This window comes from Schistocerca americana, chromosome 3 (assembly GCF_021461395.2).
Source record: "Schistocerca americana isolate TAMUIC-IGC-003095 chromosome 3, iqSchAmer2.1, whole genome shotgun sequence".
NCBI lineage: Eukaryota > Metazoa > Arthropoda > Insecta > Orthoptera > Acrididae > Schistocerca > Schistocerca americana.
This window is the reverse complement of record NC_060121.1, coordinates 388,434,414-388,460,929: the sequence shown is the minus strand read 5'-3', so window position 1 is coordinate 388,460,929 and position 26,516 is coordinate 388,434,414. Positions and strand designations below refer to the sequence as shown.

General features: G+C 38.1%; 1 protein-coding gene across 4 annotated transcripts in view; it reads right to left on the bottom strand.

The window, feature by feature from the left end:
• Positions 1-5,407: 5,407 nt before the first annotated feature.
• LOC124606921 (uncharacterized aarF domain-containing protein kinase 2-like) overlaps positions 5,408-26,516 on the bottom strand; it is a 105,006-nt gene continuing 83,897 nt past the window's right edge. For 3 of the 4 annotated variants that reach the window (XM_047139035.1, XM_047139033.1, XM_047139034.1), the window contains 3 exons: positions 18,670-18,891; positions 17,800-17,925; positions 5,408-5,802 (listed from right to left, as the gene is read on the bottom strand). In XM_047139035.1, the coding sequence (XP_046994991.1) occupies positions 5,620-5,802; positions 17,800-17,925; positions 18,670-18,891 (531 nt within the window). In that variant the 3' untranslated portion in view covers positions 5,408-5,619. The remainder of the gene's footprint in view (positions 5,803-17,799; positions 17,926-18,669; positions 18,892-26,516) is intronic. The other variant, XM_047139032.1, reaches the window with a different exon arrangement.

The following is a 26,516-nucleotide window of genomic DNA, read 5'->3' as shown; positions in this document are numbered from 1 at the left end:
TTTGGGTATTGGTGTGACTTGAGCAATTTTCCAGTCTTTAGGACTCTGCTTTAGTGGCACTGTCATCAGTAACTTCACCATTGTTACCACACAGTGAACGTATTGATTGCGTCTTGCCACTGATGTGCTTTATGTATGACCAGAATCTCTTTGGGTTTTCTGATATATTTCGATACAGAATTTCATTGTGGAAATTATTAAAAGCATCTCCCATTGAAGTACTCGCCACATTTCGAACTTCTGTAAAACTTTGCCAATCTTTGGGATTTTGCGTTCTTTTAAATTTGGCATGTTTTTTTCGTTGCTTCTTCAACGAAAATCTGACCCGTTTTGTGTACCATGGGGGATCAGTACCATCACTTATTAATTTATATGGTATATATCTCTCAATTTCTGTTGATACTATCTCTTTGAAAACATTCCACAACTTTTCTACACTTACATGATCAGATTGGAAGGAGTGGAGACTGTCTCCTAAAAAGGCATTAAGAGCAATTTTATCAGTTTTTTTAAATAGATATACTTTGCGTTTCTTTTTGTTGGTTGTAGGTGTTACAGTATTCAGCCTAGCAGCAACTGCCTTGTGGCCACTAATCCCCGTATTCGTCACAATACTCACTGTTTGTTCAGGATAATTTGTTGCTAAAAGATCAAGTATGCTTTCGTAACCATTTACGCTTTTAGTGGGCTCATGAACTAATTGTTCAAAATAATTTTCTGAGAAAGCATTCAGTACAATTTCGGATGACGTTTTATGCCTGCCGCCAGCTTTAAACATATAATTTTTTCAGCATATCAAGGGTAGATTAAAGTCACCACCGACTAAAATTGCATGAGTGGGGTACGTATTTGAAATGAGACTCAAGTTTTCTTTGAACTGTTCAGCAATTATATCTTCTGAGTCGGAGGGTCGGTAAAACGATCAAATTAATAGTTTAGTCCGATTGTCAGGTATAACCTCTGCCCATACTATTTCACACGAGCTATCTACTTCAATTTCACTACAAGGCAAACTACCTCTGATAGCAATAAATACTTCACCACCAAGTGTATTTAATCTATCCTTTCTGAACTCTGTTAGACCGTTAGAAAAAATTTCAGTTGAACTTATTTCTGGCTTTAGCCAGCTCTCTGTACCTACAACTATTTGAGCTTCAGTGCTTTCTATTAGGGCTTGGAGCTTAGGTTCTTTCCCAACACAGCTACAGCAATTTACAACTACAATACCAATCGTTTCTACAACTACCTTATTGTGTTTTACTTGCCCACTTTTAGACGGACGTCCCTTCTGTAGTTTCCCCAAGACCCTCTAACCTAAAAAACCACACAGCCCTCGCTACCCGTGTAGCCGCTTCCTGTGTGTAGTGGACTCCTGACCTATTAAGCAGAACCTGGAAACCCACCACCCGATGGCGCAGGTTAAGGAATCTGCAGCCTTCACGGTCACAGAACCGTCTGAGCCTCTGATTCAGACCATCCACTCGGCTCTGCACCAAAGGACCACAGTCGGTTCCATCGACGATGCTGCAGAAGGTGAGCTCCGCCTTAATCTCGGAAGCAAGACCGGCCATCTTCACCATTTCCACTAGCCGCCCGAAACCAGACAGAGTCTGCTCTGATCCAAAGCGACACACGCCATTGGTACCGACATGAGCCACCACCTGCAGTTGGCTGCACCCTGTACTCTTCATGGCATCTGGAAGCAGCCTTTCCACATCCGAGGGTATAAGTAGGAGAGAGAGAGAGAGAGAGAGAGAGAGAGAGAGAGAGAGTGTGTGAGTGTGTGTGTGTGTGTGTGTGTGTGTGTGTGTGTGTGTGTGTGTTTCCAAGTGTGGTGTCTATTGGGAACATAGGACTGGAAGAGTAATGGAGGACTCTAAAGGGTTAAAGAAAGTATTGGGAAGCGAGTGCAAGGAGTGAAGTAGCATGTTAATTTCTCTGAGAGGTATTCGAATTCTAGGGTACATAAAGATGTATGCTAGGATAATGGACTAGGAAAGAGAAGGAGGCTGCACCCAGCATTGATTGGATGGAAAAGGGCTGGTAGGCACACTCAAGAAAGGCTGACCTATACCGAGCGGGCAGGGGCATCAAGAAGGGGATTGACCTGTACCATAGTATATTAGGAATTTGTTTAAAGAAGCGTACCTACCAAAACCGGAAGGAGAAAGTGCTTTCATAGTATCAACCCATATGTGAGGTATAGGTACTGCATCTAAAGGAAAAGGGCAGTATTGTGACAAAAGTCTCACCTTTTGTAGAGATTATTCTGGTAAGTTTGAATTCTCGTTTCCACTAACATTGTTATGTTTGTGTGAAGATACACATGTTGAAAATAACGTTATTTTCCCAGAGTTCCTCCAGATTGTAAAAGGTATTGAATAAATCCATACTTAGAGAAAGAAGTACGCAAAGTAAGGGCAAATAACAGCATACACTTGGGTAATGCACACTTGGAATTTACGATTGGAAAGGGAACAGAAAGATTCTTGTCCTTACGAAGTTTACATTGATCAAAAGATCCACGATTACAATGGTATTAATATGGAAAAGGAAAGAGAGCTATATATGAAGTAACGTAACCGATGGCTAGAAAGATGTTATATAAATAGATGGAAACGTAAAGTAATATTATATGGATACAATATTGATGTACATAATGAACATGTATAAAATATCGTGTATTCGACCTAAGGGGAGGGAATGTAGTGCCTCAAGAATTTTGGGATAAACTCTAGAGACCCTCGTATTTCCACCGTCTCACACACACATTATTTTAGAGATGAGGGTGGTAAAGTGGAACTGTGTCTACTACACCACAATTATGTGTGTGCAGCACATACGTGTATCAGACGGATGATCAGCGCGGGTAGGTAGTCGCTGAGGCCGCCTAAGAAGTTACACGACCAGCACAAGGAGTAACCGAGACGGTGAGATGTCATACATTATTGTGTGAACATTTGAATGTTGTTAAAAGAAGAGAAGAGACAATTACTTATTCATTCATTCTCTTACTTTTGTAAGGTCCGGACAGTTGTCTTGTTTAACTAGGAGAGATTTGTAGACTGTATTAATGGAAAAATGAATGTGGTAGTTTCTGACAGTCTGGAAGGCGTTGAGCTTACGAAAAATGTTTTAGTTGTATAAAACCTGTTATGTGTGATGAAAATACAGTGAGATTAAGTTCAAAGTATTCTCGAGTGTATGGAGTTATTTTAAAAGTATATAAAATTCCTTCAAAGTAGCATCTTATCTTCCAAGAAAAAGTTGTGCAGGACATCGCAGCCGGCTATCCTGAAAAGAAGACCAGTGAAGCAACTCCAAGTAAGTTCGATAGCCAAGGGGGAGTGTGAGTCTTGCATACCGGTACCACACTGCCACCCTTAATCCCCGGAAACCGCCAGAAGACAATTCAAAATTAATTCACTAACTTTGAATTCCTTGATCTCATTTAATTATATTTTTAAGTTGCTGTCTTTGCAATCTGTGCTTCAGTGTCCTTATTACAACAATTATTAATGAACACTCCCATTACAAATATCATTAACTACTCAACATTCAGTTCTTGCAACATTCACTCTGGACTGACAGATACAGTAAAAGGAAATATAATTGAAAGTCCTTGGCAAAATAGATACAGAAATCATAGAGGAAGCACAACATTTGTGAGAATATGAGAACAGTGAACATTTTATAATAATACTGGTTGCAAACTGTGAAGCCAAAGGATGGAATAGCAGGGTGTATATGCGGACAAGGAGAAAATATTCCTGGATTTTTCCCAGATAAAAATACATTTTCTCCCCGGTGAAAATAATCTTTTGCCATGTTAAGTGACAGTATACTTTCCCTCAGAACTGTAAAACTTATCCTTTGATAGGATATGGTTTTATACAGCAGCGTAAAATTTCCCGGCACTTTAGAAAACGATACTCAGGGGGAAAAAACACGTTTTGGAAAGATCTTTGATGTGTAGCAACATGTACGCTGCATATTTTCGTTTTATGAAAGTATAAATTCGAATTCCACCAACAGGATAAGTTAATGGTTTGAATTAATATACATTGTGTTGCTACAAGAAAAGCAAAGCTTTCGCATCTATTATTTGTCTCGAGTATTAATAAGCTACAAGAGAAGCTAAGCTTCCACTTATAATGTTGATCTGATTAGCGCATGTTACACTTTAAGGTACATCACACAAATACGCCAGCAAAATTTTTAATACCAACATAAATCTCTGATCTTCTGCGCTCGAAATTCTTCTAAATGGCTCGTCATCAAAGAGTTGATTTTTGAAAGAGACCAAACACACTGTGATTTAAGTTCATCTTGCGTGAAAGGAAATTTACTTTGAAAATAACGCTTTCTGAACAACAATTCGCAATATTTTCCCGTGATCTGTTAGAAATAGATTCATTTCAGCAGTCGTCAGAGAGCGCCAGATAAGAGGCGTCACCGCGCTTGCGCATCTACGGTGATGTAGGAAGCCCGCGTGTTCATACGTGTACAACATTAAAAGATCTTACATTATGTCATAAAAGAAACAAGACATTAGAGGATACTCCAAGAGCATCAGAATTTCGTGAACCATACTAAAATGCATAGTTTGCCTTACAGTGCACATTCGTATGTCCAGATTCTCAATGACGTACGCCTCGACCAGATATGAAGCTTTTCAGTGTGGTTTTCGGGACGTAAATTTTCTTGGAGTACCAGTACTGTATTATCTCATGTCTGGTTCTTTATTATGGCATAATGCCACACGTGCTAGAAGATGAAAACGTGCACTTGAAATGCAGCGAACAGTTGAAACTAGTCAATAGTGTGGAATAAATTGACTGCCTCAGCAGTTGTGACGTCACGCTCATCAAAGGCAGTTTGTTGCTATGAAGCATTGCACAGTCTTCCGAAAGCCTTTGACACATTTTGCTGTTGGCAGATGCTTGTACGAGCACTGTGTTATTTTATATGGCACATTTCCTTTGCAATTTAAGTTTTATTTTCGCTTTTTTCTCTCATTCATGTTTTAGTGCTGCAGTATTATTCTGCAGTAGTGGGATACAGTAATATCCTTTGTTAGAGTATCGGTTCTTACCAGTCAAAATTACAAAAATTTAACGGAAAACTAAAACAACGAAAAATTCCCGGAATTCTAAAAAATTTCCGGATTTTTCCCGGTTTTCTCCCGGATGAAAAAATTCCTGGGTTTTTCCCAGATCTCCCGGTTGTCCCGCGTCGTATACACCCTGGAATAGTCAAAGACTACATCAAAACATTGTGGGCTGTGGTAAAATTTGTTACCACAGTAATTGTAGCCATAAACAGCCCACAACATTTTGCTATTACTGGCTCTAGTGCTACAGTTATATTTTCTTTTTTCATAAATAAACACATTCTGTTTCATATAAAATTTCTTTACTACTGATTGAATAAATATTTTTTTGTGTACAGCAAAAATATTGTTTTATAGTCCATCATTTCATTCCAGCAACAAATGCATTTGTGTCTTGTGAACTATTAACATGAACAAAAACTGGGCACCTTTGAGTCATGGAATCAAAGTAAGTATCTCTTTGTATCGATCACACTCTTAAATGAATTACAAATCTCATGTTTGGCTCACAATGCTCCAATTAAGAAAGGCCTAGCTTTTTTCACTATATCAGTAGTTGGATCTAGTGATCTTCCAAGTCCTTCTAAAACCATAATTGCAAGGATAACTGATGAAAAACTCCCATCTAGTTTAACTTTATGATTAATCATTGTAGTAAACAAGGCCGTCATAAGTGAAGACACCTGAATCTGTAACATACAGAACCAGAATATCATATCAGACAAATTAATTATGCATCAATGAAAAAGAACTCACTCACTTAATAATCAACTACATAATAAAATTTCAAGAAATGCAGCAGTGTGGCCATGCTATTGTTATTCTGAATTATATTTCTCTCATTTCGGCTGAAACATACGTTACATCAAAGTTTTCAAGGTTTTTTATTCTAATTATAATTACAAAAACTTACTACATAATTCTGACAATTATAATGACAAATGCATTGATGACAGGAAACAGCAATAATGGCACTTTTTAACAAAGCATATTTTATATGAGAAACATCATTGCCTTTGCTGAGGAACTGTCATGATTTGTCCCAGTCCATTTCACAAAATGTATGTGACTGTGCATCACATCTACATATTCTTACAAACTAATTCAAGATTCTATAACACATCCAAATGGCAACCAGTTTAAAACAACTGAGATCATGAAAAAGTTGGTTACACTGACCAACAAAAGCTCTATTTCTAGCTTTACAATCTTCTTTCAATTAACTCACTGCTAATTTCACAATTTTGGTATCACTGCATTGACTGACTGACTATAACTTTATGATGTTTTATGACATTTCCACAACTGCTGCAGCTTCCAAAATATTCAGAACCTCTACAACACAAACATTAAGCAAAACCCAAAATTGGGCCAAGTCTAGCCAATCCAATTTGCGCAAAAAAAGATCTGCAGAAGCACAAAGGCCTATAATAATGAAGGTTTAATCATACTAACTCTATTGTCATTATGAAAAGTCATAAATGAACATTGTAGATCTGTGAAGTCAATGCAGTCACAAAAATTGATCTTTTTCAGAGTGTCCTCCCCCCCCCCCCCCCCCCCAAATGGGTGCAATGGGTGCTGGGAGGGGGGGGGGGGGGGGGGGGGGGGGAGGTTCTTTACACATCGAGAGACTACTATCCAGATGGTTGACTTGTGTGCAGAGTGAAAATGAGAATTTTTTAGCTTAGGTACATTGTCATCCAATACAGGTAATGATACATGTAGCAGACCCCAATATATTTGTGTAAGCCTCAAAGAAATGGCCCCAACAGATGAAATGATTCAAAGCCAAGCAATAACTGCTGCAGCACATGCAACACAATCTATGTTGAAGCAGTTTGTTAAACTGTGGAGCTCATTTAATCTGCCACAGATCGCTGCCTATCCCACTTTACAGAAAGGTCAAGCTTCCAACCTCCACATTCCCTGATGCGTTGACGTACAACACCTCTCCACCTACTCATCATCATATCATCATGTCACCATCCTTCATTGATGCTCACAGCAGTAGCTTGTAAACAGTCAACTACCTTTGCAATTTCTGAGATGCTTGTTCCCTGACACTGGGCCGTTACTGTCTGCCCTTTGTCAAAGAAACTTTTGGCAGTGGCTTACCTCACTGCTACAAACAAACATCCCCCACTCATCTCTATGTTCCACTTATCATGTCACATGCCCATAATGCCATCAGATAACATTCAATCTCATGATGTGCCATGTTCATAATGTTTTGGCTCATCAGTGTATAACAACAATGGATAGACCTGATATCTCTGAAGGTTCCCATAATGAAACTGGCACGCTGGTACATGTTGAATGAAATTATTTGGCTGTCAAGACAATAATGCTTGAAGTCTTCACTGACTGCAGTAGTATCATCTTATCAAAATACCCTCACAAAACTCAAAGAAATTTGTCATGGATAAAGAGTGTCAGCAGCTGTTTTTGTGCCCAGACACTTGTGAATAGCACAGTAACTGAAAATAGGTGTAGCAAACACAAAACAGAAATTCTGAAGTCAGTTTTCAAATACTCCTTTATTAGGGAAGATACAGAAGTCCCAAGTGGCACTGATAAACATTAAAAATACTATAATTAAAACAAGCAGAAGATTTGCTGAACAAATGCTCAGAGATACAGCATCAAGGATTAAATTTCAAGGCAAAATATCTGAACCGTTCAAAATCAAAGCAGGACTTCAAGAAGGAAACAGACTGTCCCTAATTCTCTTTAATTTGGTTTTAGATAAAATAGTAAAAACATCGGAAAATGCACTAGAAAACATACACATAAATGGTATAAAAATGGAACAAGGAAAGAACAAATTATAAGTGGATGATACAGCACTGATAACTGAAAAGTGAACAGATGCAACTGTTATGCTTGATATACTACATGAGACTACCGAAAAGACTGGGCATGGAAAAACAAGTATATAAAACATAAACAAAAAAGAGTTGATAAATTTAAATACCTTGACGAATGATAAAAGCCAACGGACTGGATAACACACAAATAAAGAAAGCATAAAGAAGATATAATGTGCATTCGCATTAACCCAAAACTACTACAATAAGAAATCAATATCCTTCCCGGTAAAGATTAGACATTATATTTCAGTGTTAGGACACAAGCAACACATGGATCAGAGTGCTTAATACTGAATAAGAAAGGCGAACTAAGAGGGCTGGAAAAAAGAGAGAGGAAAATACTACAAAAAATTATCGGTCCGGAGAAAAACAATGAAAATATATGGATTAAAAGGAGAAACACTTCACTGTCTGCCACTCCCACAATACTATCCCTCCCCCTCCCCGCTTTCTCCTTACCCCCACCCAGTCACCACTCCCATCATGCACTGGTGCTGCTGTGATTTCAGTTCTCTGAGACTGCAGACGTTTGTGTATATGTGTGTGTCCTGCTGACAAAGGCCTTAATCGCCGAAAGCTATAATTGTGTGCATCTTTTTGTCGTATCTATCGCGACTCAGCATCTCCGCTATATGGTGAGTGGCAACTTTCCTTCTCTGGTATTATTATAAGTATGTATTTCTGTGTATATTTCTTTTGTTAGTTTGTTGAGTATTGATTCCTTTATTTATTTGAACATGAAAATGCTTCGTTCTCCATATTGTGTATTATGTTGAGCTAAGAGAGTGTTTCAATTGAAGATGAGCTGTCTGTTAGAGTTTATTAAAGAACTGTGTTTTTTTTAGTTTTTTTATTTAACACCAACACCACTTTCATTAAACAATGTGATTTTTTTGTACTGCAAAAAATGTATTGAATCCATTATTACTCTTTAATTCTCCGAAATATTGAGAGAAATTTGTACATGTCACACCTGTGACATAATTATGTCACACCCATGACAATAGAAATTATGTTATTACCCTGAAAATAATGTAAGTTTCTAACTGATATTTCCATGGCTAATGCAGTAAGTTTTCAATATTATACAGTTATTAATTTGTTAACATATAATCATTCAATTCACAGATTTTTCCCTGTAATTTTCAATGTACTACTTTGCACTTCTGAATTTTGTCACACCCGTGACACATGATTTTTGGTTAATAATATGGGTTTCCATCAATTACAAACAGAAAATCATATTCAGACTTAGTAATGTAATCAATTTCCTTTTAAATAATATATACTGAAGGGAGGAATCTTTAATATGGGACATTTTAAAATTATTATACACAGGGTGTATACGGGGACAAGGAAAAAAAATCCCGGATTTCTCCCGGATATCCCGTTTAAAAAATATGCTTTTTCCCGGGCGAAAATACACTTTTTCCGTGCTAAGTGACAGTACGTTTCCCGTAGATTTTCCCTCGGAACTGTAAAACTTATCAATCCTTTGAATGGTTAACGTTTTATACAATCGCGTAGAACTTCCCGGGGGAAAAAAAAAAAGAAAGACGGGGCAGAGAAGTTTTGGAAAGACCTTTGATTTACAGCAACATATACGCCGCATATTTTCGTATTACGAAAGTATAAATTCGAATTGCACCAAACACAACGCGTTAGTTTCCGGAGCGTTGAAACCGAGGTTGATATGTCCTTTTGTAAGCGAGTCATATCTCAAGCCACGAGATCTCGCTAGCAGATGACAGCAGCTATCAGAGCATGGGACACGTGTTTTAGTCAGCCAATAGCAACATCACTTGTTACATAGCGCGAACACACAAGAGAAAAAGTTAACGGTTTACATTGATGTACACAGTGCCGTATATCTACAAGAAAAGCTAAGCTTTCACATATAATATTGGTCTCTAAGATTAACACGCTACAACAGAAGCTAAGCTTTCACATGTAATATTGATCTTTTTATGCGTGTGTTACTCTTTAAGATACATAACACAAATGTGCCAGTAAATTTAAAATGACATAAATGTCTCGCGGCTCGAAATTTTTGTAAGTGGCTGGTCATCAAACTGCTCAGTTTCGAACGCTCTGTGATTTAGATATCCATCCCACTTTCTCACACGTAACATAATTCATCTTGGGTAAAAAGAAATATACTTTGAAAGTAACGATTTTCTAACCACCGTTCGCAATACTATCCGGAGACTGTTAGAAATAGGTTCGATTTAACAGTTGCCAGAGAGCGCCAGAAAACACATTATTGTGCGTGTGCAACTGCAGTGGTGTAGGAAGCCCGCATGTTCGTGTGTATAAAGCACTAAGAGAGCTTAGATCACACCATAAAAGAAACAGGGCATCAGAGGATACTCCAAAGAGCATCGGAATTTCGTAAACCATACTAAAATGCTTAATTCAGCTTGAAGTGCAAATTGGCTTTTTCCAGATTCACAATGAAGCAGTCCCATCTGATATTAAGCTTTTCGGTGTGGTTTTTGGGATGTAAATTTTCTTGGAGTACCAGTACTATACTACCTCATTTTTTGTTCTTTATTATGGCATAACGCCATACATGGCAAAAGATGATAACGTGCACTTGAAATTCAGCGAACAGTTGGAACTAGCCAATACTGTAGAATGAAACACTTCGTTTCAAATAAAATGATCGCCTCAGCGGAAAGATTAATCAAGCCAAAATTCTTTAGCAAACTTGCAAAAATAACTTCATTGTTCTGCAAGGCGATTAATGCTACTAACTTGGAAATAAAATAAAATCAGAAAACTGAAATTAATAATATATTTTTGCCCTCCGTAACTATGTGAATGTATTTTAATTCACTTGAAAACTCACGGCCACAGAAATCCGTTTTGTTTTCATTTGACGTGGGAGCTGTAAACGAAGAGAAGCAGCGAAATCACTTAACGTAAACACGGGTCACGTGCAGGTGCCCACCACAACTCTGTGCAAGCGCGAATCTGGCAGCTAGGGCGCGCGAAAAAAATTTTTCTCGTTTGCATCTGGCTGCTTGCAGCTACTACCGATACAGCTAACAGCCGAACTACATGTAGCGCCATAGCGGGAAGCCAAGCTTATAAGCGAGTCAAATGCGCATGCGCAACAACCCGCTGGCAATTGGTCAAACGAACCTAATGTGAACAGTTGTGACGTCATGCTCATAGCAAGCAGTTCATTGTTACGAAGAATTGTCTGCGCCCTACGGCCTTTGACATATTTTTGCTATTTGCAGACGCTTGTGCGTGCACGGTGTTTTGTTGTAAATTGCACATTTCCTTTGCCACTAAAGTTTTATTTTTTCCCCTCTCGTTTATATTTTATTGCTGCAGTATCATTCTCCAGTAGCAGGATACATTAACGTTCTTTGCTAGAAAATCAATTCTGCAGTCAAAATTATAAAAATTTAACCGAAAGCTAAAACAATGAAAAATTCCCAGACTTCCGGAAAATTCCCGGGTTTTTCCCGGTTTCCTCCCGGATGAAAAAATTACCGGGTTTTTCCCGGATTTCCCGGGTCGTATACACCCTGTATACAGTTCATAGGAATCTGAGTCTGGGCTTGGCACCCAGAGACTGTGGTTATGTGTGTGTGTGTGTGTGTGTGTGTGTGTGTGTGTGTGTGTGTTTTCTGACGAAGGCCTGTTTGACCAAAATCTTTGTCTGACAGTTCTTTTTGTTGCGTCTATCTATGACTCGGCATCTCCACTACATGGTGAGTAGCAATTATCCTTTTTTTCATAATACTGTCATTATCCAATCCTAGATTTTCTTTATTTGTATAATGCTTGTGGACTTGTGTACTTACTCACACTGCTATAATTTATATGCACATGTTTATAAGTCAGTTGCACAAACTGACAGTTTTATTTCACACACCATACATCCAACTTCTTGCTCTTCAAGAGCAGTTTACTACGTAACAATAATACAAAACATATTTTTGGCATACTGAATATTTGTTGTTAATACGGATACACTTCAGAAAAAGTGTGGTGTTTACTTTACACCAAAGTGCTGGGTGAGATCATTCTTTTGTTCGGAAGGGGAGGCCGGTAAGTGTCTCCCACCTTTCGGCCGACCAGCAATGACAGAATCGAGGTGCGAACCCTCAGTCTTCCTTAGCCGATTTTACAGAAACTATTTAGTAAAAAAACTTCATTTTTTCTGTATTTATAGCATTATCTGTCAGCTTCATGATGATGTGCACATCATTTCATTAATGGTCATAGTTATTGTGATACTTAAGTGAAGTATGACACTGCACAAAACTCGGAGAAGTGTGCAATGAAAAACAGAGGTCGCTATGAATGGCTCTGAGCACTATGGGACTCAACTGCTGAGGTCATTAGTCCCCTAGAACTTAGAACTAGTTAAACCTAACTAACCTAAGGACATCACAAACATCCATGCCCGAGGCAGGATTCGAACCTGCGACCGTAGCGGTCTTGCGGTTCCAGACTGCAGCGCCTTTAACCGCACGGCCACTTCGGCCGGCGAGGTCGCTATGATTTTGCATTAGGTGCATATTCAGGGTGTATATTGCAGACGAGGAAAAAATATTCCAGATTTTTCCCAGATTTCTCGGTTAAAAATACACTTTCTCCTGGGTGAAAATACATTTTTCGTGTTAAGTGACAGTATACTTTCCCTCGGGACTGTAAAACTTATCAATCCTTTGAATGGTTATGGTTTTATACACCGGCGTAGGATTTCCCAGTCTTTAGAAAACGAAACTAGGGGAAAAAACACGTTTTGGAAAGATCTTGAAAAAATATAAATTCGAATTCAACCGAACACCGCAGGTTACTTTCCGAAGCATTGAAATCGAGAGTGTGATTTGCTTTTGTAAGCAAGTCATAGCTCATGTCACGTGATCTTGCCAGCCGATGACAGCAGATATTCAGGTCATAGGACACGTGATGTAGTCAGCCAACAACAAAATCACTGATAAGTAGCGCGAACACACAAATAGGAAAAGTTAATGGTTTAAATTAATATACATAGTGCTGCTACAAGAAAAGCAAAGCTTTCCTGTATATATTGGTCTCAAAGATGAATAAACTGCAAGAGAAGCTAAGCATCCACATATAATGTTGATCTTTCCTGCGCGTGTTATGCTTTAAGATACATCACACAAATGTATCAGTAAAATTTTTAATAACGACATAAATGATTGAACTTCAGGGCTCGAAATTCTTCTAACTGGCTAAGCTTGGTGATTTAAGAAATTCATCATACATTCTCGCACATAGTTCATCTTGTGCAACAGGATATCTGCTTCGTAAGTAAGGCATTTCAGACTACCATTCGCAATATTTTCCTGTGACCTGTTAGAAATAGATTCGTTTCAGCAGTTGCCAGAGAGCGCCGATAACAGGCGTCACGTGCTTGCGCAGCTACAATGATGCAGGATGCCCATATGTTTGTGCATGTAAAACATTAAAAAAGACATCAGGGGATACTTCAAGAGCATCGAAATTTCGCGAACCATACTAAACTGCATAATTCAGCTTAAAGAGCACATTTGTATGTCCAGATTCCCAATGAAGTAGGCCTTGACCTGATATTAAGCTTTCCAGTATGGTTTTCAGGATGTAAATTTTCTTGTTGTACTTGTATGGTATTATCTCATGTTTGGTTCTTTATTATGGCATAGTGCCATACGTGCTAGATGATGAAAATGGGCAGTTGAAAAGCAGAAAACATTTGAAACTAGCGAATGGTGTGGAATTGTTTCAAATAAACTGACTGCCTCAGCAGAAAAAATTAAAAAAGCCAAATTTCCAAAATAACATCATTTTTCCCCAAGGCGATTAATGCTTGGCTGTCAGAAAGCTGGAAATAAAATAAAATCTGAAACTAATAACATATTTTAGCCTTCTGTAGTTATTTGAATACACTTTAATTCACTTGATGGCTCCTGGCCAAGAAATCCATTTTGTTTTCATTTGATGTGAGAGCAGTAAATTAAGAGGAAACAGAAAAATCACTAAATGTAAATGCGGGTCACATGGAGACTACCCTCCTCCCCACTGCAACTCAAGACTGCTCTGCGCATCAGCCCCAGGTCTACGATATTTCCAAATCGGGGCAGTACCCCCCACCCCCCACCCCCCTCTCTCTTGAGTGTTTCTAATAGAACTAGAACATCAAAAATTTTCAAAAAATCGACTTTCCACAAATGTTCATTTTGTAGGGCACATCTTTCTGAAGAATCTGGTAAATAAAAAATATGTATTTGAGGAAATGTAAGACATGTTATTTAGTCTTAAAGTGCCATGCCTCTTCATGCAGCTTCTTCTATCGTACATCACTGTATTTTGCTCTGTGGAATTCAAACGTGTACATTTTGATGGATGCCATCAAACCATATTCAGGGCAGTGGAAGTTAAAATGCCTGTGGCACCTCTCCTGCTCCGTCAGCCGGTTTTACATCCTGCCCCTCTTTTTTTTTTTTTTTTTTTTTTTTTTTTAAATCCTGCAATTAATACATTCTTTATTTCCTATTTGCTAATAACTTGCTGTTTTGTGTGATATAAAATTAAATATAGGATACATAAAACCAGTGAAGACAAGAGACAAGCAAGAAAGTACACATTTCTGCAATCCTTACGTCCTAGCATTTCTTTCTCTCTAATCTTGCTGCAGATTTACATGGCATGCTTTCCTTTCTGTCTAAGAATTAATTACCTCATTAAAGATCGTCAAACATTTTTCTACATGAAAAATCGAAATGTTGTTTAATACAAATAGTACCCAAGACTGGTGTGGTTTCTCGATCCTGATTATATCTATTTTCTCACTGTCTGTTAGACAAAATGAAAGAGGCCTTTCTAATACTGCAGTTATAACACTCATCAAATACACGAGTCTGTTTGGGCACAAAATGTCAGTTTTATAACATGACAGAATACAATTCATGGAGTACCTATATCAAATGCCTATTAGGCCCACTACAAGCAAAAAGCTTTATGTCAGGAAACGGTTTCACATTTCATTCACATGCTCCAGTTTCTCATACATGAGGTCGAAAAGTAGAAGTATGAAATTTTTATATAAATTTGGTATCATCATTTTCTTCCATAATTTGTGTGATGTCCTCATTTTTTTCTCCTTTCTCATTCTAACAAACAATCTTCTCACCACTAATTCTGTAACTATTCATGCTAGTGTCAAAACTTATTTTCCAGTTAACATCACTAACCCTGTCACAATCACCAGTTTAGTTATCCCGTGTTTATTCTCTACATAGCGTTCTTATGTGTTCGTACAATGTGTTTTCCATGCTACTCCCAGAACAGAACTTAAATGGCTGCCAGCCAGGGACTGTACAACTGGCCCTTACTAGTGTAGTGAACTGGCCAAAAATTTTTTTAAAATTTCATTTCCTTGGATATACCGAGAAGATAATACATTATCTTTCTTACCTGTTATTCCTGTTAGTCATTTATTTCCACTCTCGTAGTCTCAATCGATGGATTTTGCTAGTAATTATAACAATGCTAATCATTCACTAACCCAGTCAACCACATAAAGAAATAGCAATTGGCATTCATCCGTTCAGTTTCATTCCACTCAGCTTGTTTACCCCGCCCCCTTTTGCTGCAGGAAAGTTTATTTGTAGATGATTCGGGGGTTGCCGTGGCAGACCTCATGTACACAACACACGCATTCAAAAATCCACTTACTATGCATTCAGAGATCAACTTAGAATGTGTTCAAAAAACAACAGGAATGAGTTTCAAAATCATATGAATAATTGACAGACCAACGTGCGCTGAAAAAAAATGACGCTTTGTGAAACAAGGTTTTCTTCCTCAAGAATATGAATTTCGTGCCCCTCTGAAATTGCTGCCCGGGGCAGATACCCCAGTTTGCCACCCCCCCCCCCCCCCCCCCCCTCCCTTCCAGATATGGGCCTGTTGTGCATGCACGAACCGGTCAGCTCGAGCGAGATAAGGTACTACTCATACATGACTCAACTGTGCATGTGCACAAGCCCGCTCGCAACTGCTCAAACGAATGTTAACAGTTGTGATGTCACACTCATCAGAGGCAATTTTTTGTTATGAAGCATTGCATTGTCTTCCTAAAGCCTTGGACATATTTTGCTGTTGGGAGACACTTATATGAGCACTTTTGTATATGGCACATTTCCTTTGCAACTTAAGTTTTATTTTAGTTTCTTTTTTCTCTCCTTCATGTTTTATTGCTGCAGTATTATTACGCAGTATTGGGATTCAGTAACATCCTTTGTTAAAGTATCGGTTCTTACCAGTCAAAATTACAAAAATTTAACTGAAAACTGAAACAATGAAAACTTCCCGGTATACTAAAAAATTCCCGGGTTTTTCCTGATTTTCTAATGGATGAAAAAGTTCCCAAGTTTCTCCCGGGTCATATACACCCTAAGGTTACATAATACGTTGTTGCATATGAAATTTAGCTAACATACTTAATTTTGCTTAATTGGATGGAGGTCTGTAGCTGTCACCAGTCTCAAGAAAATTGATCTGACATAGCACACTCATTTGCGACCGCACCATGCCAGCGATAAAGCCACCATCCATAACATTCCTCATAAACAGTTTCCGATACTGAAATGTTTTGGCAAATGATAGCACGCTAAGAGGAAAGTATTTTCTCATACTGTTGTTATGTAAAAATTACGTACCATGTTATTCCAATAACTAGAAACTTTTCTGGTGAAAGAATGTAATTTCTAAGGGCCACTGACAGCTGGTGAAATGAGAAATACTATTGATTTTGAAACAACATATGTGATGACATTACACTTTTTTATACTGAGGATGTGCTTTTTCATAACAACAGACTTTACTTTCCCTCAGTTTCTCACTTAATAAACCGCTGTGAGAGAGATAAATATAACAACATAACAAGGGTGAGGAGATAAAGTAATAATTGACCCACAGCACCTATCAAACTTTGTGAATGAGGATTTTTCAAGTATTGCAGAGCAAATGCAACAAAAATTCCCAAAAACAAATGTAGCACCTGTAAATAATTACAATGATATATAAAAGTTGCTACTCACCATATAGCACAGATGCTGACACACACACACACACACACACACACACACACACACACACAGACACACACAGACAGACAGACAGATGGTATCTGTCCCCATTGACTTATATCAATGCCTGTATGCAGCTAAGGGTATTCATTTCATTGTAATATCATTACAATGCTGTTACTATCAACGAAAGAGAATGAGATTAGTAAAAAAGTGTGTTGCATAAGTGCGTACAGAACATAACAAGCTCCCTTACTAAACACAATAAATGAGTCGTTCACATTAGAGAACTTCAAAGAGTATTTAAAACATGGAAGAGCTGAGCCTCTGCTAACAAAAGATAATGTAGAAGCATAGAAAACTACAGGCCCATTTCCCTACATTCATCATTCTCAAAAAGAATGGAATCAATTATAAAAGAAAGATTAATGAATTACTCGACTAAAGACAACCTTTTAAGTGAATAACAGTTTGGTTCTGAAGTGGCAGAAGTGCAGAATCAGAGCATGTGATTTCATTTTATATATGTAGATATATAAGATTTAATAAAATAATTTTTATTTACTTACTAAAAAACGCCTACAGCTTACATTTTATGTTTGCATGTTCATGTATTTTGTTTCTGACAGATAATGAATGCAAAGTACTGTATATTCTATACTATTAATACTCTCAATGTTGAATTTAAACTCTGGGACTTAATATACCTACAAACATTATTAAAATTAAAACTAGTTTCATCAAAAGCCATTACCTTCGCCAAAGTAACTGTTTTACTTAGTGCCTCCTTCACTATGTTATCCATTGACTGCTTAAAACCTTCCGTGTCAGTGCACCCATGCTTCGAATGGTTAAGGAAGAGTTCCGCTACTTTTCTCCCCTTTGAATTAAAACAATTTCATCACAAATAGAACAAAAAGATACAAAATATAAACAAGCTCCCGCATAACAAAATATATCGCAAGAAAAAGATTATATACAAGACATAAACAATACAAAAAGGAAGAACAATAATAGGAGTACTCAAATTCTCATTAACTATATTTGCAGAAAACCTTTTCAGCAATGTGAAACAAGTTAGTGGTCTTCTTCTTTCTTTCTTTCTTTCTTTCTTTTTATTTTAGGCACTTCTTAGTCTCTCCAATATGTTTTCTAGGATTTTATTTTTATTATCCTCCATTTTTACTTACGAATTATGAATCAGGCCTAACTCTGTGGCCCCAAATATTGCACTTTCTTGTACCACAATGTGTACTGGAAATATTTTTGCTACAAATTATAAACAAATGCCAAATTGTGTTCTTGCAGCATGCTTATTATATGTTGCTGTAACCTTAATTAAAAGTCAAGTGTAAAATTAATATCAACACAATCTCAGCGTCAGCCACCAAGACACGAACAAATGGATATGAAAATTCAGCATACTATATAAATTAAGTATACAAATTAAAGTATAAAGTGGTATTAATACCACTGATATTCCATAAACAAACATTTTACAGTGAGAGAGATAAATAAAACCATAGTTTAGAAAATAGTATACCTAGAATTTCAACAGCTAATAGATACAGAAATTCTGAGATTGTAAAAATCAACTGAAAAAATTTGTTAACACCATACTTACATCACCATTCACTACAGCTGTAAAGACATCTCTCAGAGCTTTTTTACCCAGTTCATCTAATGAAGCAACAATTCCACAGTCTAAAATCACAAGTCTAAAAGAAGTAGAAGGGGTTCTCTTGATTAATGAAACAACAGAGTTAGTTTCCTTGGATGATGCCACACTCTGAACCAACATATTTCCAGGATGCAGATCACCATGTGCAAAATTATCATCAAATACCTGGATGAGAAAGAAAGACTTATGATTTGATGCATAATATTTTTCAGATATCAAGCATAACAACTTTCTTAGATAACTCAAATTTCAGAGATTTCTTAGATTCTATCTTGATACTCAACTAATCTCAAGATGAAACTGAAAAAAGAACTAAACCAAATCAGATATTTATGCCAATGATGCTAAGAACACAGCCCAGTTGCATACTTTTCATGGTCAATAAGTCTACATACATTTTCATGTTCCTGTAACTTTACAGATACTTGGCAATGTGAAAAGAAAATGATATCTAAATTGAACAAGTGAATCATAATCAGGCTGAATATGGTAGCTGGCATAGCCAACAATATATATGGTAATTTAGAAGTGAAAGAAACAAATGAAGTTTTTAATAACTGTGTATTACAAACAACTGAATGAATGCAAAAGAAGAGGCACAGTGAAGCCTACAAATGTTTTGTGAAAATCATGAAACAAAATAAAACTATGTTCAATGTAAAGAGAATATTATCAGTCAGTCTCTCTCTCTCTCTCTCTCTCTCTCTCTTCTTTTCCACTCTTCCAAAAACTTGATAATGTAAGATTTTTCCATCATATTCTGATAGTGACCAAAAAGGAAGAAAGTTTTACACTTTGTGACACATAACAATATGAGCTGAATAAGAGATTGTTTCCAAAATAGAGTAAAAGAAAGAGGTGTGTGGTTGTAACAGAACAAAGTATCTGTTTACAATGAGATAATAGGTAGGTGTTAAATGGTTGTACAAGTCACTGAAACATCTCTGGTCTAAATACAGCCAGAAATGCCAATTCTGCATAAATTCTTCCAGGCCATTTACCAGGTAAAAGTAAAGACACCACTGGTGGATGAAAGGTCCTGAAGGGCAGAGTCAGCTACCAAATTGGTCCTTCACACACAATGACACTTTTTGCTAGTGAAGTGTGATAGTTGTGTGTTTAAATGTAGGTGCTACAATAAGTGTGTGTAGTGTGCTGTCATGTTTTTGTAGTGATGATGATGATGATGATGATATGAGGAAGGAGAGGGTGGAACCTAGTGCTGGAAAATAGCCTACTTCGCTCAAATAGCATCACTGGGGCCATCAAGCTTAACATCCCCACCCAACAGATAGATCACCATCAACAGTGTCTCATGGCCTCACCTCATGAGGCACAGCGGAGAGGTTTGGAATTTAATCCAGGGCATTGTTTAAACAGATAGACACTATTCACACAAGTAGACAAGAGTTTGGTGTTAATAAACATTATGATATGGACCAAGTAATGTTGGAACATTTGTTTTAAAACTGTGTGAGCAAAATGCAATTTGTGTGTGCACAAAATTTGGAAATTTGCTTTAACAAAATGTAAGTAGGGTCAAAACGGTGAAATTTGTAGATACAGTGCAGCAGAGGAGGCAGTCATATTTCATGGGACTGCAGCACCAATAGTGACAAGATGCAACTAAACAAGGGCACATTCAATGTTGCAGATGACAAATTCGAACCAATGGCTCTCAACTTCTGCCACCACATGTATACGGATGACCAAATGTAATGGGAAGAGGTAGAAAAAAACAGTATTAAGACTCCGAGCTTTCCAGGTGATTTGTTGTTTCCATCTGCAGTGCCCCTATTCCTCTCTATCCGCGTCACCGGGTCCCGCAATGCTGAGGGCACCACTTTGCTGTCTGTGAAATGGCTTGGCACAGAATGGCTCCCTCAGCGACCCATGCACGCACTGCTGTGTGTCAGCCTTGTACGCCAGCGGAGTTGCATTGTCGTCGGGATGCCGGCAGTCGACTCAGCGGTCTGCGTCCCTGCAAACTCAGCACCACTTCGTGTGAGCCGCAGGCGGCCAGCTGGGTGCTTCTTGCTGGCGTGGCTGAGATCGCAGCGACAACAAGTGCCTGTGATCCGGCATCCGAATCTGTGGCCCTCACCTCGGAACACCTCTGGCATGTGTTGGAAGCCAGGACGACTGCCTGCGGTAGCAAGCCGTGGTGTGGCCTGCCACTGGCTGGCTATGGATCCTGCATCAGCCTCAGAGGGTCGAACCAGTGACCCACCATGGACTGGAATGCTGGCGCCCCACCGGCTGCTGCATCTAGCTGGTGATGTGACATGCCCCGCCAGCCAGGAGAGCTGCCACACTTGAATGAATCTCGTTAGAAACCCGCACCTATTTATATTCAGCTGTGCACCTCTGTTTTGCCATACGCGCCATTTCGCATCACATACTCATAACACGCTACGTTGACCAGTGGGCCCCTTCTGTCTGTGATTTGTGACATACAAAACCGCCACATATACTCTTTCAGCAATTTGACGGCTCTGTGGCCTCTATTCTACTTCGCAACTGTTGGTATGCATAACTCACTGCAATCCGGTCCGCACCTGGCTGTAACTTGTGATATTGCACAAAACTAACTTTATTATTATTATTTTGAGCTTTTCCTCATTACAGAGGCTTATCTCCAACGTAATAATTTACTTGGAAATTAAATTACAAACAATAAACGTTCTTAAACTATAATCTCAAAATATTTCTCCAGGTGTTTCGATCTTGTGTGTCCTCTTCCTCTGCGCCCATTCTCCTCATTATGTGCTGTACACTTTGGAGCCAGGTTGTCATAGGTCGTCGTCTTCTTCTTCTCCCCTCCAGTTCCCACTCCAGTATCAATTTTGGTATTCTGGTTTTCTCCATTCGTCGTACATGCCCGTACCACTGTAATTTCTTCCTATCCATTACATCATATATTCTTTCTTTTATTTCCATTCTCCTTATTACTTCGGTGTTCCTTATCTTTTCTTTCCTGGAGATTCTTGCCGATCTTCTCCAAAAGTCCATCTCTAGAGCTTGTAATTTTTTAATGTGCTTCATGTTAATTGTCCAGGTCTCCATTCCATACAGAACCACACTCTCTAATATGGATTTGTATATTAGTTTTTTAGTTCTGCTCATTACATTCCTGCTCCATAAGACTGAGTTAAGCATCCCAATGACCCTCCGTCCGCTACTAATTCTTTTATTGATTTCTGTCTCTGATTTTCCCTCGATTTCTAAAATGGATCCTAAATAACAGAAAGTGTTTATCTTTTTGATTTTCTTTCCTTCAATGTATAGCTCATCTGAATCATTAGTCAAGTATTCTGTTTTTTGGTAATTAATCTTCAAACCCCAAGTTTTGTATGCTACTGCTAGTTGATTGCACATATAGTTAGCATCCTCCCCATCTTGTGCTACGACTACTTGATCATCAGCAAATAATAAATGATGTAGGTAAACTCCATCTCTTATTTCTAATCCCATACTATTACATTTACGAGACCATGTTCTAAGGCTAATATCTATATAGATTTTAAATAATGATGGTGACATGGGACAGCCTTGTAAAAGGCCTTTGCTTGTTCTAAATTTCTGTGAAAGTTTATTACCAACTTTCACTTGGAAAATGTTATCTTTATACATCTGTTGTATTATTTTAATCAAGGGAGGGTTTATGTTTGCCATATGTAGTGCTCTCCAAAGTAATTTTCTTGGAACAGTATCATATGCTTTTTCTAGATCTATGAAAATTAATCCTATATTTTTTGATTTTTCCCTATGTTTCTCCAAAATCTGTCGTAATGTGAAAATATGGTCTACACATGATCTCCCAGCCATGAATCCACATTGTTCTTCTTGGGTTCTAAAATTTTTTTCCAGTTTGTTTTTAATTACTTTCACAAAAATTCTCATTAATGTGTTTGTAACACAAATTCCTCGATAGTTTGAACAAATTTTGCGATCCCCTTTCTTAAATATTGTATTAATGTAACCTAGCTTCATCTCGTTGGGTATTGAATCTCCATGTATCATTTTGTTGAAGAGCTGTGTTATCAGTTTCACAATTTTGTCACCACCATATTTCAGACACTCCAGATTGATATTTCCTGGTCCCGGTGATTTACCATTCTTTCCTGTTCTCAATGCCTGAAGTACTTCACTTTCTAAAATCTGGATCTCATCATCTTCATGTCCTTTATCTTCCCCTGTTCCTTCTTCTAGATAAACTTCTCTGTCCTCATTTAATAATTTTTGGAAATACTCTTCCCATTCCTTTTGTGTTATCAGTTGGAGATTAGTTTTGCTTTTTGTATCCTGTCGAAGCCCTTTCAATACTGACCATGCTTCTTTTGCTCTCCCAAATCCTAATTTGCTATTCACCTTGGCACAAGTTCTTTCCCATGCTTCATTTTTTGCCATCCTTATTTTTTTCATCACTTCATTCTTCTTTTCCTTGTATATTGATCTTGTTTCTTCTGATTTATCATTCAACCACTGAAGGAACGCATTTCGTTTTTCTCTAATGAGGACCTCTAGTTCCTCTGACCACCACTCTGCTGCACGGTTGTGGTTGCTATCTTTTTTACCCAACACCTCCATTGCTATGATTTTCACATTAGCTTTTATATAGTCGTATATTTCCTCTGTACTTCACTCAAATGATTCAACCAGTTTCCTTTCCATCCTGGCCGCAAAGAGTGTTCTGATACTTTCGTCTTGTAGGCTGTCAATATTAAAAGGTAAATTTTCATCTTTCTCAGTCTGGTTTGTTTTATTTATGTTACTTGTATCGCTCCTTGCATTCTTCCATGGCCAGAAAGACTTCATTTTAACTAGATAGTGGTCTGATCCACACTGGGCTCCTCTATAAGATCTGACGTCTACTACTTTGAAACTACTTGTTTGCCTAGTGATAATATAATCTATTATAGAACGAATTTCTTTGGTGTTCTGTTGCCAAATATATTTATGAATGTCCTTATGTTTGAAAAATGTGTTGGTAATTTTTAGATCAAATTGTTCACAAATTGCAATCAATCGTTCTCCATTGTCATTGAGAAAAGGCCAAAACTAACTTTCCCTATCCTAAATGGTGGTGCCGCTACAGCTCTAACAGCATTGTCTGTATCACTTTGAATCCAATAGCAATGCTAAAACACCACTGCAACAAACGCCAAAGAAAAGGAAATTAATGGAAGTGCAAACAATAACTATATTCTAGAATGAATTTTCACTTTGCAGCAGATTAAAAGTTCTGGACTGGGACTGAATATAAGAGAGAGGTACTGGTGACAGTAAGGTTCCGACAGCAGGTTGTAAGTTGTGAGTGGATTGCTCAGTTGGTAGAGTGAAAGGTAAAGGTCCATGTTCAACTTCTGGTCTGGCACACAGTTTTAATCTGCCAGAAATTACCTTGTTTATTTTTGAAAACCAGAGCAGGTCACAGGAAAATAGAACGAGAGTGAAGGTGCTTAGTACAGACACAGCATAAACATAACAAACAATATGGTGTTAAAATAGTGGAAGTTTATCGTAGGCAGCATCCAAGCACAAATAAGGCTATAATACTATCAGGTAGTGGCTTTCTTTGAAGAGGTCTGGATGCTATGTGAATCTATGCACAAGTAAATATAAAGAGTCTGGGCAGTTTGAGAGGCAGGAAGACACTCATCTCCACCCTACGAGAACTGGACCTAGAAGATAATATCACCAGACTAGTCCAGCTCACTCCTCAAACATGGCTTCCAAAGTCAAATTTCAAAGTAAACTCTGAGTTTCATCATTCAAACAGGAGTTAGACAATGTGATGGCCTGTTGTGAATGCTCTTCAATTGTGTACTGGAGAAGATTATCAGGGAATGGAATTGCACACTACCATCAGGCACTGGAATGAAGATTGGATACAAGAACGATAACCTCACTGTACACTGCCTAGCCTTTGCAGATGACCTTGTCTTATTAGCCAACAATATAGATGACCTCAACAACTGCAGAGCCTGTACAGCATAGCAGCCAAGACCTGTTTGAAGGTCAGTATGCAAAAAACTGAGTTCACGATAATCATAAAGGGAGTCCCATCTCCAGTTCCATTAAAAGCCACCAACATTCATGACATCCCTACAGTCAAATATATAGAAGAGTTGATTTCAGCAATTGACAGGGAGATCTTGGCAGTACGCACTAGATGTGCCAAGTTGGACAGAGTCTACCACTCTTGCAAGAGCATTTACATCTCTAAGTACCTTCCCAAGAACCCTAGGCTCGAGCATTAAAACTCAGTAGTAAGGCCCTCCATATTATATGCCTCTGACTGCCTCTTAATGAACAGGAAGTGCCCACTCAGGAAATTAGAGCTCAAGGAATGCAAAACCCTAATAAGCATGCTAGGACCAATAAGAAAAGGGGATGACACCTGAAAAACAAGACAACCAACAGTGAGCTGTACCATCTCCAAGAAGTCAGTTACATCTATGGGGAAAAGGTGACTGGCCTTCTACGGACATTTGACCCACAGAATCACTGCAGACTTATGAACAGCATCTTCACCCCAAGAGGTAGAGGGAAAGCCTCCAAGAACAAATGGATCACCACAGTGAAATCAGACCTTGAAATTTCACTAAAAACCATACAGGACCAGTCCAAATTCAAGGGGTATTCCCAATGTTCCTTAACCGCAAAAAGAGCACCCGGACCAGCAGAGCAAAATGGACAGAGGAGAGAAAGCTTGCTCACAGCCAGAAAATTAAAGCTTTCTGGGCTAAGAAGGAAGAGAAGACCCACGTGAAAAGTCAAAAGGAGCACCATGGTCCTAAGTAGGTCCAAAGAAGAAGAAGAAGAAGAAATAGTTCAGGCAATGAACAACAATCACAAGTCACAATTATATAATTTGTGAATCAATGGGAGTTTTGGAATTAAGCATTTAATTAACTGATGTGGCAAAATACACATCGTCCCCCCGACCTCCAACTAAGATTATCCTATACCACAGGGACTTCACACATGCTGATCAGCTTGCAATGCACAGAAAGAAGAATTGCCTGTTATTAAGAGCATTGTGTTTTGTGGTGTGAAAGAGCTACAAATGGTAATTAGGGACCCAGAATTTCAGTCTCTATTTCTGCTGAAATTAGCAACTTTTTGGTAAAATTAGTATCTATTTTTAGTGAAATTTGCATCTAACTCTCTGTTTGCACAAATTAGAACTATAAATTTACAAAGTTGTCATGCAGCTTGCCTAGAGACAAAGCCTTAGTGTGTTAAAATTGACTGTTAAAAAAAAGTGGTGTTGGAGAGCTTCTTGACTGGAAAGTTTGCTTTTGCAGAACTTCAACAGATTTTTTAATGGTCTCTTCTTGTTTTCCTTTTCGGCTCTATTTAAACTTCCGACAATTAAGTGTTTATGTTGAGAGTCAGCAGCATTTTTCTACACAAGAATAGACTGCTTCTCTGATTTGTTTTTCTATATTATTTTTCTTTTCCCACCCAAATTTATAATTACAAAATTGGCAGCCATTGATTTTGACCTTTTGTGGTCATTCACAGTTATGCAAACCATACTTGACAATGCTACAGGCAGAACCGACAAACTACTTGGCGCAGAAGCAGAACTGAAAATAACTCGATTTGCACATTAGGGGAGACTTTACACATTATCAAAATATGTTGACAGATTTTGTTTTCTGGGTGCTACAATACTGAGTGAGGACACTACAAAACTGGTGGTTGATCACAAGCATAAACAAACTATAACTGTGATAACCAGAGGAGATGGTCATGTGGATCACCAATCACTTTTGATT